Raw genomic sequence first — 16,846 nt, 5'->3', positions numbered from 1 at the left:
GTGACTTACAGTCATGCATGGATACATTTGCTTATGGGTGACCTCAGAGGGAATCAAACCCACAACACTTGGCATTGATAGTTCCATGCTCTACAGACTGAGCCACACAAGACCAAATAAATGCAACTCTAATTCCTCTGTCTGTCAAATCAAAAATATGTGCCTTTGTCACCCTGATTAAAATGACTTTTTCACCATCCCGCTACTGTCTGTTGTATTCCCGGAGTTTCCTTTCCTGTTCGTTACTTCCTGGGAGCCGGTCCCCAGGAGAGATTGAGGAGCCCGAATCAGACCGCCACTGAGATGGAACCTGTCTAATTGGCCACAGCTGGCTGGGCGCCACACTGCAACTGCATCTTGACTACAGCTTCTCGCTATTAGGGAGAGTTGCCTTTTCCTCAGCACTACACTTTTTGTTTATCATTTGATTATTTCCTCAATGCAGTAAGGGTGGTAGTTCTCCCTTTGACATAAAGGAATATCCTAACCACAAAGTTTGTGGAACATTTGTATTAATTTCTGTCACTTAAAGCAGGTGTTTCTATCCAGAGTTTAGTAACAAAGGCAAAACCTACAACTTAGTTTTGAGTGTGTGTTTGAGCTTGGACACACCGTGTATAGAAAGGGTCTGGTCTGTTCCAGGCTCCAGTCCCTGATGTGATGAAAATGGAGGTACTGGCAGCTGTGTCCCATCAGAAGATCTCATGGGGGACTTTGGGAAGCACTCTCCCTCTCTCTTCAGGAAGCATTGGAGCAATAGATGGGGGCTTGGAGGGGGTATTAGAGGCTAGAGTGTTTGATACATTATATACACTCATATACAGATACACACATGCAGGCAAACACTCATACAGCCAGGCACACACTCATGCACGCACACACTCACAGACAAGAATTACATAATTATTTATGATCTTATCTGTCTACTGTTCGCTAATCCACTAATGTCAGAAATATAGTTGTTTTATTACACCTTAGGTAATTCTTTTGGTAGTATTATGTTCTTTGTTGGAAGTCTGTATGATGTTTAAACATGTTATTATAAACAGTACATACAGTAATTCCATACCTGGCTGTGTGTACCTCGTTTGGTACATTTGAAATGTCAGCCTCTCGCATACTGAAATTCTTATATTGGGGGGGGGACTACAGAAGATTATATTCTTTGTGTACAAAATATAAATAATGTTTCACTGTTTTGCTTACATCCTGGAAAGAGATACGAATGGAGAAAGGTACTGTGTGTTGGTCACTGTAGTGAGGCCCACATCTGAGTAAGACAGTGAATAGTCTTTGTCATGGAACTCACTGTACAATCTTCTGCATTGTGTCCAGTATGATACATTGGTAATGTTTTCAACAATATTTCCATCCCTGGTTGTGCAGTTGGATTCAAGGTTGTTGTATACCAGTGGTGTAAAGTACTTAAGTAAAAATACTTGAAGGTACTACTTAAGTAGTTTTTTTGGGTATCTGTACTTTAATTTACTATTTATATTTTTGCCAACTTTTACTTTTACTTCACTACATTCCTAAAGAAAATAATGTACTTTTTACTCCATACATTTTCCCTGACACCCCAAAAGTACTTTTTTAAAAAAAACATTTTGATAGGAAAATGGTCCAAGTCACACACTTTTCGAGAGAATATCCCTGGTCATTCCCACTGCCTCTGATCTGGCGGACTCACTAAACACAAATGCTTAGTTTGTAAATGATTTCTGAGTGTTGGAGTGTGTCCCTGGCTATCCGTCAATTGTTTTTGTTAAATGGTGCCTTCTGGTTTGCTTATGGTTTATACTTTTGATACATTTTAGCAATTCCATTTACTTTTGAAACTTAAGTATATTTTAAACCAAATCCTTTTAGACTTTTACTCAAGTAGTGTTTTACTGGGTGACTTTCACTTTTACTTGAGTAATTTTCAACTGAAGTATGTTTACTTTTACTCAAGTATGACAATTGAGTACTTTTTCCACCACTGCTATACAATACAAATGCTTGTGTTCTATTGTTGTATCTCATAAAGGATCTCATCTTTCAAAATTAATTTTGTCAGATTTGCAAGAAATGGGGGTATAAGTGGTGCCTGGGTCAGCTGTTTGTTCACCTGCCTGCAATTTCTGATAACCCTTCCGCAACCGTCCGACTATTATGTAATAAAGTGAAAATCTGAGGCCCTCACCCGACCCTAACCCGCAAATAGAGGAAATATTTTTGTTCTGCTTGGATGCATATTTTATGTGGTTGAAATAGGACTGCGCGATTAATGAAATTCAGATAGAAATTGCCATTGCAATATCCATATAGCAAGAGGCTGCGATTTTCTTCTTGCTTTGACACTGTTAGAGAGTGAATGTTATTTATAATAAAGGCTAGAAAGAAAACAAGTGACCCTCCCCTATACCTAAAATAATAATTCAAACAAAGTGGATAGCAGAGAAGATGTCTAATATTTACCCGCCCTTCTTGGACAGACCAAAGCCTTAGATATGCATATTTTAGAAACAGTTCTTCGCCCTGTAAGCATTACATGGCAACGCAGGAATTTTGATAGCACACAGGGCTGTGGGCCAGAAGGTTGTGGGTTCACAGACCGTGGACAAGAGTAGGGGTGGAAAGATCTCCTTTATAGTAAAAGCATTGCATGAATCTATCGTTGTATTTGCAGGTCCGAGAAAAAATAGACTTTTATAAAAATATCATGCAATTCTACGTCATTTTACATATCAGCAGAATATTTCTTAATACCACAAAAATGACCGAAATTACAGGCTAAGAATGGACAGAGAGATAGGCCTATGTGTTCATCTTATCATATTTCTCCAATGCCAAATCAGTGTGTCTTGTTTTAAACCAAACTATCCCTGTTTGCAAATAATTACATCTGAAGCATAATTTGGAATCTGAGCATGGTACTTTCAAAAGTTAGGCATTTCTTTTGACCCCAGACAGAGTAGAACTACTGATGCCAAAAAAAATGGAGGCTGGCTATTAACTGCTGGCTATTCTTCTTCTGTGGCTTAACCCAACGAGAGAAGGTCACTCAAGTTTTTCCCTAAAAGCTATCTGGCTTTTGTACAGAAAGTGAATAGTCACTTAATCACTTGATAGTGACAGAATTAGATTATTTCCCAAGCAATGTCTATTTTTTGCCTCCTCGGCTATAGAAGGTTGTAGCTCAGCCTCTGAATGTCAAAGAAAGTAACGTCTTTCCTGCGTATTCACAGCTTGTTTCTGGGATAAAGCTTTGCGGACCAAAGCTCTGTTATAGATCACTTTATATAATCAGATTTATATAATCAGATATAATCAGTTTTATTTTCTTTAAAATCTTAAGCTAACAAGGGGTAGGCCTGTGTTTTGCCCCATTTTCTTTAATGAAATGTAGGCCTATGGCGTAACCCCTGAATATGAGTTTTGGTTTTAACTTAACTGACACGGAGGTAGGCTATTTAATCAAATCAAATCCAATCGCATTGTATTTATTAAATGCTCCGAATACAACTGATCTGGACTTTACAGTGAAATGCTTGCTTATGGACCTTATCCAATGATGCAGAGTAAAAAAATGTACAAAATAACTAGTAACTAACACAAGAGGAATTAAATAAAATACATAAGAATGGAGCTACAGTATATACAGGGAGTACCAGTACCAGATCAATGTGCAGAGATACAAGGTACTTGAGGTAGATATGTACATGCAGGCAGGGTAAAGTGACTAGGCATCCGGATAGATAATAATAAGAGTAAAATAATGGACAGAGTAACAGCAGCAAGTGTGTGTGTGTATGCGTGAGAGAGTGTGTGTACATGGTGTGTATATAAAGTCTTGTGAGTGTGCATAGGGTCAGTGCAAGATAGAGTCAGAGCAGATAGTTCATTCATTGATTATTTAGCAGTCTGGCTATTTAGCAATCTTATGGGTGTAGAAGCTGTCTCTGAGCCTGTTGGTCCAAGAGCTGATGCTTTGTTACCATTTGCCAGATGGTAGCAGAGTGAGCAGTCTATGACTTGGGTGACTAGGGTCCTTGACAGTTTTTCGACACTGCCTGATATAAAGGACCTGGATGGCAGGGGGCTTGGCCCCAGTGATGTACTGGACTGTGTGCACCACCCATTGTAGCACTTTGCGGTCAAAGCTGGTGTAATTGCCATACCAAGCGATGATGCAGCCAGTCAAGATGCTCTCGATGGTGCATCTTTTGAGAATCTGAGGGCCCATGACTAATCTTTTCAGCCTCCTGAAGGGAAAGCATGTACTGTATGTGGACCATGTTAAGTCCTTAGTGATGTGGATGCCAAGGACCCACTCCACAACAGCCCCGTCAATGTGGATGGGGGCGTGCTCTCCCCTATTTCTCCTGTAGTCCAGGATCAGCTGCTTGGTCTTACTGACATTGAGGGAGAGGTTGTTGTCCTGGCACCACACTGCTAAGTCTCTGACCTCCTCCCTTTAGGCTGACTCATTACCGGCGATGATCAGGCCTACCACTGTTGTGTCGTCAGCAAACTTGATGATGGTGTTGGAGTCGTACGTGGCCACGCAGTCGAGGGTGAACAGGGAGTAAAGGAGGGGACTAAGCACACACCCCTGAGGGTCCCCCGTGTTGTAGGTCAGCGTGGCGGGGGTATTGTTGCCTACCCTCACCTCCTGGGGTCGACCCATCAGGAAGTCCAGTATGCAGTTGCAGAGGGTGGGGTTTAGTCCCAGGATCCCTAGCTTGGTGATGAGCTTGGAGAGGACTATGTTGTTGAACGCTGAGCTGTAAATATGAACATTATTCTCATAGTTATTTCCCATCTTGTCCAGGTGGGAGAGGGCAGTGCACTTGAGATTGCGTCATCTGTGGATCTGATGGGACAGTATGCGAATTGGAGTGGGTCTAGAGTGTCTGGGATGATAGTGTTGATGTGTGTTGTGACCAGCAGGTTTCCTTGGAGCTCTTGTGAACAGGGACAGTGGTGGTCAGCTTGAAACATGTTGGCATTACATGTTGGCATCTACTTCCAACACCATAAGCTGTCCATTTCCGATGAATTGTTTTAGAACCCCAATCAATGTAAGTTACTCAAATTTGGCTTATTGTGAGGTCAATGACTCTGATAAATGCATCCTGGTCAAGAAACATATTGTTTTCAATCAAATTAATTCTAGTAGTAGCAAGCTATCAAAGTTGACCTCTGGTCCTCCTTCTCAACTTTGTGCTCTCCTTCTCAAACTGTTCAGAACATAGTCTATAGGCTAGTCTGTGCGCAACATCAAAAATGTATTTTCGGAAGAAGCCTTTGACTCGCCTCCTGAACTGCCACTGTAGGTCTACACAACACAGCATTGGTTAGGCAGCACACAAAAAGGGTTTTGATCAGCAAGAGCAGAGCAGTCCGGGGCTCAGGGTTGGAATATCCATTGCAGTGCGTAATGCAGACTAGTTTTATTGACACCATCTGAGCAGATATATTAAAAATATAACTTTGCTCTGTGCTTCTAGGAGTATGCACTTCGTAGCCTATAGGCTATGGATCATTTGACTGAGACCACACTAAATTACTTATAGGCGCACTTGATATTGCGCGCCCAGCAGAGAATCAGAGATGAGTCGCAACATTGGGCACACGATATACAGTATAGCCTAATAAACAACTAATTCTAAAAGAGTGAGAAATATTGACATTTAATCAATTACAAATTACTAGATTTAAAAAAATAGATTTTAAACCCTCTCCTTAACTGAAATTGATAAAGCATGACCCTCCCCCATTTTCCTCCAAGTAACCATTCTGTACATTTTAACCATCCCTTAACACAACAAAAACTAGACTATGGTGCCTCCTCCAATGAGATGCGCTAGTCTTTGTTCATTCACTCTCTACATGCACAGATGATGCTGACCAATCACAAGCAGGCTCTCTCACTCTCTGCACAGTTACATGCTGGTGAGGACCTGTGTGTGCATCGAAACATGAGTGATGCTAATGACAATGTCGATTTGGTGCCAAAGAAGGGCGCATCTTCAGAGTAGGCCTATGGCAGTATTTCGGCTACAAGCAAACCGATGTCATCCACATGCAAGTGTTGTGCAGAAATTTCCTCAGATTTGTGGTGACCACATTAAAATATATAATCAACAAGCTGTTTTCACCCACAGGACTGGCTCTGACTGGATGTTTTTTGTTTGTCGCACCATTGTCTATAAACCCTAGAGACTGTTGTGCGCGAAAAGCCCATGAGGGGGCCGTTTCTCAGATACTGTATCTGGCGCGCCTGGCACCTACGATCATACCACGCTCAAAGTCACTAGGTCACTCGTTTTGCCCATTCTAACATTCAATCGAACAGTAACTGAATGCCTAGATGCCTGTCTGCCTGCTTTACATAGCAAGTCACGTGACTCACTGTCTGTAGGAGTGAACGATTTTCATGAAAGGGGTGGTGTACCTAATAAACTGAAAGGGGTGGTGTACCTAATAAACTGAAAGGGGTGGTGTACCTAATAAACTGAAAGGGATGGTGTACCTAATAAACTGAAAGGGATGGTGTACCTAATAAACTGGCTGGTGAGTGTATTTGGATGATCATGTTAATAATCCTATATATTATCATATGAAGCCTATAACAAGGTTGGAAAAGATTAGCACAGTATGTATGCATTAATATGATCGCATTTCACTTTAGAAGTGATGCTTTCTGGCTTGACAGTTGTTTTAACAATGTCTGATGGAATTACCAAGTTTTCGCCAAGTGTTTAAATATTGCTATTTCTAATCACAATTGTAATATCTGTCTCCAAAAAAAAATCGCAATTAGATGTCATCCACACAATATTTAATGACCCACGTGCGAGTTCTACATTTGAGTCATTTAGCAGATGCTCTTATCTAGAGTTACTTAGAGGAGCAATTAAGGTTAAGTGTCTTTTTTATTTCACTGAGTCGGCTCTGGGCTTTGGGGATGAGTCAAAATCATGTTTTTGATAGGTTTTCTTATGGAAGGGAAGAGTATTATATTTTGGTGTATTGCCATATGCCATTAAGGTAATCAATTAAGCAATTAAGCTTTCGGTTACTGGCCCAATGCTCTTAACACTAGTGTGTGTATTTTTTCATCACACTTGTATAGATGAACTGATTGATTTTATGTATATCTGCAATTTTCTGCAGTTCGATCAGTGGCGGTTTGTGCCTTTTAAGATGAGAGGATCATTTTTTATGAGCATGGCCGTATTTCTATTACATCATGTTGGATGACTGTCATTCATATTCCATTCATCCATCTCAATGTAACATCGATAGGTTTAGGCTAGACATGATACTATAATTTTCCCTGTACCCATCATGAGGTTGCTACAGCCTAGCCTATGATTGACAATTTACAGCGTAGGTGCACAGGTCAAGATAATTTTTATTAATCAAGGTGACAGACAGGGACATTCAATACCGCCTGGCACACTCTTGCCTGCATCTAGCTGATCTAGGGTGTAATCATTAGTCCAACAGTTGCAAATGAAAGTTTCTCTGGACAAATTCCGATATGTTTATCCCTGTTTCATTCCATTTGCTTCCGTTTAAGCAACGTTTTTCAACAGAATCAGCGGAGTGAATACACCACTGATCACACGCGAACACAGTTCACTTTCATATCAGCCTCATTAAATCAGCTTGATCACTTTGCTCATTGTACAGTATGCATAATTCCATGTCACAACAATCTACACTCTCTCCTCCTCTCACCTTTTCCCTTTGCTTGTGGACTTAAGTGCAGAACACATCAGCTATCTGTGACTAGGTGAAAAAAACGGATCCTTTCATTGGGTTGACAACATGTCAGTTCATGCTGCAAGAGCTCTGATAGGTTGGAGAACGTCCTCCAGAAGTTGTCATAATTACTGTGTAAGTCTACTGTATGTAAGTGGGTGAGAACCATGAGCCTCCTAGGTTTTCTATTGAAGTCAATGTACCCAGAGGAGGACAGAACAGAGGAGGACAGCTGTCCTCCGGCTACACGATAGTGCTACCCTACTGAGTGCTGCTGAGGATACTGTAGATCTTCATTGCAAAACAGTGTGTTTTAATAAATTATTTGGTGAAGTGAATATATTTAGTATAGTTTTATTTAAAAAGCATAACTTTTTTAATGTTTTACTATTTTTATTTTTATGAAATTCAATAAGGAGGATGGTCCTCCCCTTCCTCCTCTGAGGAGCCTCCACATAAGTCATATACATTTTAATTGATTTCTTCTTTCTTCCATTCTCAACTACTGAAATGGGCTCCTGAGTGGCGCAGCGGTCTAGGGCACTGCTTCTCAGTGCAAGAGGCGACACTACAGTCCCTGGTTTTGAACCCAGGCTGAATCACACCCGGCCGTGATTGGGAGTCTCATACTGCGGCGCACAATTGGCCCAGTGTCGTCCGGGTTTGGCCGGGATAGGCCATCATTGTAAATAAGACTTTGTTCTTAACTGACTTACCTAAATAAAGGTTACACACAAATAAGAGTTAAGTTGAACTTCCTTTACCTGTGATGACAATGGTACAACGTCACCATCTTGTGGTCATAAACTAGTCTTACAATCAAATTAGCTTCTGACTGAGGTAGGTCTGAAATTAGCTGTAACGCTTCCCTTCTCAGGTTACTTGGTCAGGAAAATCTCTTGGCCTTACCCATCACCCTTGAATGGTAAAACTCTTGACAGTGGGAGGGGTAAGCTGTCAGCCACCCTCTTTGGAGTGTAGTCTGGGCTGTGTTCCAGGAGATAGGTAGAGTAGAGGGGAGTGATGAAAGGAGATGCTGGTGAAGCCCAATAGAGCCGTGTTCAGTACTCAGTGCTCAGGGACAAGTGGGCCTCGCTGTCACCCCTTGACTTGTGAAACTCTTGACAGGGAGAGGGGTCAGCTGTCAGTCACCCAGAGCTGTAAATGGGCCACCCTTTTTTGAGTGCAGTCTGGGCTGTGTTCCAGGAGATGGGTAGAGTAGACCGGAGTGATGAAAGGAGAGCCTAGTGAAGCCCAATAGATCTGTGCTCAGTGCTCAGTGCTCATTGACAAGTGGGCCTCACTGCCCCTGCTAAACAGGGCAGACAGACAGACAGACAGACAGTTGTACCAACTGGCAGAGTTGGTTCCATTGACAACACCTTCTAGACAACACCTTCTACATGTGAGACTGTGGAGAAGACCACAAACAGAGTCATCATCATAAACATAATTGCCCTCCAGTAAGGAGGTCTGTGATTGGAGCTCATCACTAGGGCCCAGATGTTTCCTGGTAATGTCACATAGTCCAGGAGAAATTCCAGTATGGGTTAATGTGGCTGGACAGGTGTGACATTTGCAATCGCTGTGAAGCTGCTGTCCTTGCTCTCTCCCCTTTCACATGGAAAAGTATGAACCAGTCCACAGTCACAGTGATTGTTTTGGCATGCATCTGAAGCTGAAGGTGTTGACCCAGTAACCCTTTATCCTCAGGCCTCTATCTGTCCTGATCCTCTCGATCAGTTAAACAGTAACCAGAGAGAACACTGGGAGTGACAGGCCTAGCCATTTGGTTCCAGAGGAGTCATCTCATGTGACTTCTGTCCCCCTCCGTCTCTGGTGAAATGGGAACAGACAGGGGAGAGAGAGGTTCCGTGTTGTGATAGAGGTCAGGACTCAGGACATTAAACAGGTCTGGAGTACTGCAGGTGTTTTTTCTACCTGTTAGTTAATTGATCAATGCCAATGATTGGCCAGAGATTCCACATCTGTCCCATGTTTTAATCAGTGTAGAATTAAAATAAGTAAAAAATAAGTACTACCTCAAAGTTAACATGTCCTTGTTTTCTGTCCCTGCAGGTACGAAGCAGAGAACGCTTTCTTCTCCATCCTCAATCTGGCTGACTTCAACATCATTGACACACTGGGGGTTGGTGGCTTCGGTCGCGTAGAGCTGGTAGGAACCACAGCTGCCATATGTCGGCCTCCGGACCTAATAGCAAGCTATTGCTTAATGAACATTGCCGTGAATAGCATTGTGTAGCCAAAATGTTGAGTAAGCTGTCATTTGAATTTACTCTGCCAGTTGTCCACTTCAATGGTTCATGTGCAAAACACGAGACAAAATATCCACAGAAAAGTATTGTTAAACTGACTTTTTAAAATGCTGGTACTGCCGTTGCAATTTCCATCACCTGGCACATGCGCAAAACCATGTAAACACCTGCACAAGTGCGGTTAATATGCATGCATCGTCTGAATGTATTTACATGATGTGCACCTGCCTCAGATTATGAACAAACAAACCATGAGAGCCATGCACAGAGACCTGTATATTGAAGTCAGTTTAATAATACTGTCTTACGGATATTTTGACTATAATTTCCAACGGCATAAGGGCGAACTCAGCAGACAGTTAATTCAACATTCTGACTGGTAAAGGGACTGTTCAGTCTTCTGGAATCTAGCGACAAATGTAGGAAGTCCACACCAAGCTGCAACTTATGTTGAATTGCATTGATGTCTCATTGAACTGTTGCCTACAGCTAACAGTGCTCTCCTCTCTCCTGTGTCAACAGGTCCAGCTGAAGAGTGATGAGTTGAAGACTTTTGCCATGAAGATCCTGAAGAAGCGTCACATCGTGGACACGCGGCAGCAGGAGCATATCCGCTCTGAGAAACTCATCATGCAGGAGGCCCATTCTGACTTCATTGTCAGGTAGAGACACTCATGCAACACCTGTCCACAGACACTTTTAATTCACAGTGAAACTGCAGAGGACTCACCCTCCCCTCACTACTGTCTTGATATCTTTGTGCTCTGTGTTTCAAATTCAGACTGTACAGGACTTTTAAGGACAGTAAGTATCTCTACATGCTGATGGAGGCTTGTCTGGGAGGAGAGCTGTGGACCATTCTTAGAGACCGGTGAGTGTTATACTTTGACCGAACCAACATTGTGCGCATGTTGCTTTTGTCTATCCCCACCATACTCATTCATGACACGCAGGTTAAAATACCAAAACCAACTGTGGATCAACTATATTAATTTGGGGACAGATCAAAACACACATGAAACATTCATGGACATTTAGCTAGCTTGCTGTTGCTAGCTAATTTGTACTGGGAGATAAACATTGTTTTGTTATTTTACCTGAAATGCATATTGTCCTATTTTTGCGGTGTCTTTGTAGAATCTTGACCCATTTTGAGTCATACAAAATCATGTGTTCTCTACTCCAACAATTAATCCACAGGTAAAAGGGGAAACCTAGTTAGTTTTTTTTTGTTAGTTAGTTCTTTTGATTTTCTCTACCCGTTCATCTTTCAATCACCCACGTGGGTAAGTATGCTCGTGAAAAGAGTTTTGAGAGGTGGGACTTGCAGCGTGTCAAGCTTCTAAAGTAAAAGCAAGTTTTAGTTTAGCGCCTGGCTACGCAGACTCCCATTGACACCCGCTACCAGTTTGAATGAAATTAAACATTTATTTTGCAACGCTTGCGCACGCAAAGTGGCATAGTCAGCGTGTCAGGCCAATATTTCAACTCATTTCATTGTGCCTCGCATGTGTTTCAGTGAGTCTTTGGAAGAGCTGGTCAATGTGGGCTTGTTTGAAATATTATGGTTATTTTAGTGATTATTGTCACTTCCTTCTCCAGGGGTTCGTTTGAGGACTCCACCACTAGGTTCTACACAGCTTGTGTGGTGGAAGCATTTTCCTACCTGCATTCCAAAGGCATCATCTACAGAGACCTCAAACCAGAGAACCTTATACTCGACCACAGGGGCTACGCCAAGCTAGTAAGGGACACACATTGTGGATTCAAAGCTTGATGACCTAAACCTCTAACCCTTTGAACTATTAACGCTGCAGGTTGCAACTAAGAATGTATTTTCCCATGTTCTTTGCTTAGGTGGACTTTGGCTTTGCCAAGAAGATAGGGTTTGGGAAGAAAACGTGGACGTTCTGTGGAACACCAGAATACGTGGCACCAGAGATCATTCTGAACAAAGGCCATGACATCTCAGCCGACTACTGGTCTCTAGGAATCCTCATGTTTGAGCTCCTCACCGGCAGGTATACAGACAAACCTGATAATTACTCTTAAATTAAAGTGTAAGGCTAGATGTAAATTTAGATTGGGAGAAATGTTATCGTCTACTTCTACCCTGGTCTTCCAGCCCTCCCTTCTCTGGCCCTGATCCCATGAAGACCTATAACATCATCCTGAGGGGCATTGACATGATTGAGTTTCCAAAGAAGATTACCAAAAACGCTGCCAACTTAATAAAAAAACTATGCAGGTGAGTCGCACCCTCAACAATTACTGTTTGAATGCTCAATGTAATCAAAAACGTGATTTTCCTGTATTTTATATATATTTCCACACTACGAGGTTGGAATAATTCTGTGAAATTGTAAAAAGTATGATAATGCCCTGTTAGTGTAAGATTTGTTTGAAAAGACTACCTGAAATTTCTGTTTTAGTGGGTCGGAGTTTTGGCCTTACATGGCGACATCAACATACAGTAAATGAGTTAATAGACCAATAAGAAAGAGAGTTTTGAACCTCTCTGCCAGTAAGAGCTCATTTTCAGTACTCCTGTCCCCACTCAGACCACTCCCAGACAGTCCTAGCAAAATTCTTTCCTGAAAAAAATCCTCTTTGCTAAGAAGTTATTTTTGTAACTTTTTGACTATTTTAATTGAAAACAGTCACACTAATGTAATTTATTGTCACCCAGAAATTATTTGATATTGAGATAAAAATGGCTGCATTGGACCTTTAATATAATTTGGTTTTAAGTAGAGAATTTAACCATGATGTGTCCATGTTAGGGACAATCCTTCAGAAAGACTGGGAAACTTGAAAAATGGTGTTAAAGACATCCAAAAACACAAGTAAGTTCATGGATATGGAGCCATATTATTCTACTCATCTTTCCACATTTTGATGTTTACAACAACAGTTTCTATACATTTCCAGATGGTTCGAGGGCTTTAACGGGGAAGGTCTACGAAAGGGAACTCTGACACCCCCTATCATCCCTAATGTAAGTCACAAACAAAGATCTCAGCAGCAAGCTGCTTTCATAAGAAGTTTAAGTGGTTCAATTCTCTGTCTGTCTTTGTCTGTCAATCAGGTGACATCATCGACGGACACAAGTAACTTTGACAGCTTCCCAGAGGACAATGAAGACCCTCCCCCAGATGACAACTCTGGATGGGACAACGATTTTTAAACGTCACCCCCCACCCCCAATACCAAATTCTCTTCTGTCATTGGCCTGGGGGCCTACTTCCTGATGTAGTGTCATTCTAAAGACTGCGATAAATAGGAAGAGGAGAGGGGGAAGAGAGGAAGAGGACCACAACCGCTGTGGGTCACCGATATGCCTTCGCTATACGTGGCTCTGGGACTAGAATTTAATGACCTTAGCATATCCTCAGTGTTCTCTCTCTCACACAGACACAGACACAGACACACACACACACACACACACACAGACAGACAGACAGACAGACAGAGAGAGAGAGAGAGAGAGAGAGAGAGAGAGAGAGAGAGAGAGAGAGAGAGAGAGAGAGAGAGAGAGAGAGAGAGAGAGAGAGAGAGAGTCCTAGAGCTAAAACAATGCCTTTTCCTTTAGCAGAGTGCGCGTGTGAGACTGAGTGTGTGTACAATATATGTGAGAGTGTAAGGACACTATAAGGAACGATAAAAAAAGTTAAATATATAGGGTGGAAGATGAGTTTTCTGTTGACCTGCACTGCTCCTACAGACACAAACAGACAGGCTGGGTCCATGTTTGGAAGGCTTCCCCTCTGCACCCTGTTTTCTCTCCAAGACTTCTATTACTATAGCTGGTTCCTGAGGCTTGGCTCAGCAGTACCAAATACCTACAGTATCTGGTACCTGGACCTCCTCAATAGGGATACAGGATCTTAACACTGAGTCTGACAAGCCAAACAGGTACCAAGTGCTCATGACGAACCAGAATGTTACTGTTTGTCCTTAATATTACTTTTAGAACCACAGAGTATATGTACATATCATTTGAAGTTACATTCTCACACATGCACATAGGCTGCTACACTCATCTACTTTACTCATGTACACTGTATGCAGCAGCTAGTTAGCTTTTTAATAAAAGCAACCTTTTTGTTCTGTGCTTCTGATAGAAAAATGATGACCTTTCAAATGTCCTGCTTACAAATGTAATCAGTCACACATATTCATCCCTCATTTCTGGAAAGCGATTTGTTATTATGCTGTTATTAACAAACTTCATCAACAACAACAACAGTGAAGATCCTCGGACGATCTTTCATTTCACAGGCATTGAGCGATCAGATAATAAAGATTTATTTTGAAAGTCTACTCTATGCTCTTAGCTAGACATCAGCCATACATATTGCAAATGTCTGACATGCACATCCTATGAGTTGCTATTTCATCATGTAGTTGCCATCCAATCAATATAAATACCATCCCTTTAAACAGGTAAGTCACATTTTCACACCACAGTAGTTTAATTTACCAGTTCTAATGCCTTCAGTGCTGCCCTTTCTACAGTATTGTAAATACAGGTGCTGAATTCAATTTGAATGGATGAAATGTTATGAGCACTGGTTATTGTTACTGTGTATTGATATTAAAGTGCTTGATTACTTTGTAATGCACTTGCTTTCTTTCTCCAGAGAATTGTGTTGGTTTGTAAACTTAAGTGACAGTCTGTTTAATATTTGACACTTGTGTTGATTCCCCGTGTTTAGTTCAAGTCATACAAGTCAACGTCAACTCCAGAGGACAATGATACTACATACATAAAAGAACAGTCAGCAACCGATTACTATTCCTTGTTGTCATAAGTATGAAGTGTGCATCAGTCATATTTTGTAGTAGCTCTGTTTTAAAAACCGTTTTTGTAAAACAGTTGGTGGACTGGACAACCAACATGGTTATGTTTTAAGAGTAACGCTAATCATTCATTCATCATTTTCTCTACACTTGTGGTTCAGTACCTGACTGTCCAACCCCAGAAATCATTCATCATCAGTAGAACAATGCAAGTGCCTTAAATCAATGGCATCCCAATTAACACCATGTCATAATTTCAATACTGCATGAACAGTAAGCGACTCATAACATTACATCTGTTGTCACACTGTCTCCTAGATGGCTGCTTTCCATATATATATATATATATATATATATATATATATATATATATATATATATATTTTTACAATCAAATAAAAAAAAAACACTGTAGACAACAACTGAAAGTCTGTATAAAACAGTATTTTGCACCGTTTCACCCTTTACAAAAAGATAGATTTAAGGGATATGTAGCCTAACCTGAGTGCACATGGTATGGAAACAAAGTAGAAACACTGACTGCATTATGTGTACACTCTCCTTTGGACATGATAGTGGGTCGTTGCACCTGAAGACTGAGACCTGGGCCCTTATCCACAAAGCCTCTCAGAGTAGGAGTGCTAATCTAGGATCAGTTTCTCATTTAGATCATAATGAATAAGACTATATAGACAGGTTGGGACCTAATCCTAGATCCGATTTCTACTCTGAGACGCTTTGTGGATAATGGGCACAAAAACTCACATGTCAATGTGATGGATAAACCACCACTTAGAATGACCGCTTCAATCAGATAAAGAGATGGCAAAGATGATTAGCAGTTTTCGGCACAGCTGCTTTGTTAAATTGAGAGGGAATGCTTAGCGCTGTCAATCTTTTTATTTTATTTAAAAAAGTGCTGAGTTTGCAAAGGCCCAAGAGATTATAATCGGAATGTTGCTTCAATCTTCACTCATGTACAAGCATATGCAACCCAAGCCACAAATAATCCAGATCATATGGCACAGACAAGAACACGTAGCCTAGGCCTGCATTACTTATTTTAAACACTCTTGTTGCCGTGATGCAGGGACCAATAGAAAAGATTGCAAACATTTCAGTTTCTTGTGCACCACTTTGTCATTCACAATTTGACAGACCCTTACTGCTTTAATTTCCAGTGATGTGTGTATCCCCAACCATTACAATCTGAGTTGCCTGATGTATTTTCCTTGTGTTTTTTGTTATGTTTCTACTGCATTTTCAGAGGGCCACGTGTACACCCTTTAAAAAGTCAATAGAACAGACTTGTCATACTTTTCTTCATGTGGCCAATCTAAAGTTCTATTCAAAACGCCAAGTCAATAATATAGAGAAGGAAACATCCACAACCACAAGAGTGTGCAAAAGGTTAGCATCTTCCTGTTCACCCCAAAGTAGCCTGACTCAAATGAAAGCACCTTGTAGGCTTTGACAGGAAGACCTTATAAGCTTTTCAGAGATGTTTCATCTAGTTCGTAAGTATTCAGATGCCAGTAATCAGACCCATCGAAAGTGTATTCACAGAGATGGAATTGACTCACGAGACAGGCCTAACAGTGTGTCACCTCTGTGTGATCACTTGAACCTATCAAAGGGGTTCTTGTTAATTCACGTTGGTTTACACGTTGGTTCAAAGGTAAAGCATCAAACCAAACCACCAGACATATTTTAGCGCCAATTCGTGTTCGTGTTCAGGTAGGCAATATTTGTATGTCGACATTGCTTCTTCATTGTCTATACAGTTATAAACCACCAGATGGGGACCAAGTGACAAACTATTTCTGTAGCCTACAAGAGAAGCAAGCACATTCTCTACGGCCTCGCTTTCTCACCCCGTACAGCAACTGTTTTGGTGCCTTTTCTAGATATATTGTAAACTTTTTGAGACTATTTGTGTGGGAGTGAGCTACAGGCCATGGGAAGAGCAGAGAGTCACTCTGTCCGATTTGGAGGCCTCTTTTAGCCTG

General features: G+C 41.3%; 1 protein-coding gene across 2 annotated transcripts in view; it reads left to right on the top strand.

Moving 5' to 3' along the window:
• Positions 1-14,655, top strand: part of LOC112253028 (cGMP-dependent protein kinase 1) — a 143,618-nt gene extending 128,963 nt beyond the window's left edge. For both annotated transcript variants that reach the window (XM_024424888.2, XM_024424887.2), the window contains exons 10-18: positions 9,838-9,934; positions 10,557-10,696; positions 10,816-10,905; positions 11,637-11,778; positions 11,892-12,055; positions 12,160-12,282; positions 12,818-12,880; positions 12,966-13,032; positions 13,123-14,655. In XM_024424888.2, the coding sequence (XP_024280656.1) occupies positions 9,838-9,934; positions 10,557-10,696; positions 10,816-10,905; positions 11,637-11,778; positions 11,892-12,055; positions 12,160-12,282; positions 12,818-12,880; positions 12,966-13,032; positions 13,123-13,221 (985 nt within the window). In that variant the 3' untranslated portion in view covers positions 13,222-14,655. The remainder of the gene's footprint in view (positions 1-9,837; positions 9,935-10,556; positions 10,697-10,815; positions 10,906-11,636; positions 11,779-11,891; positions 12,056-12,159; positions 12,283-12,817; positions 12,881-12,965; positions 13,033-13,122) is intronic.
• The last annotated feature ends 2,191 nt before the right edge of the window (positions 14,656-16,846 follow it).

Source organism: Oncorhynchus tshawytscha, linkage group LG06 (assembly GCF_018296145.1).
Source record: "Oncorhynchus tshawytscha isolate Ot180627B linkage group LG06, Otsh_v2.0, whole genome shotgun sequence".
Taxonomy (NCBI): Eukaryota; Metazoa; Chordata; class Actinopteri; order Salmoniformes; family Salmonidae; genus Oncorhynchus; species Oncorhynchus tshawytscha.
Note: the sequence above shows the minus strand (reverse complement) of the source record. Positions and strands in the feature narration are given on the sequence as shown.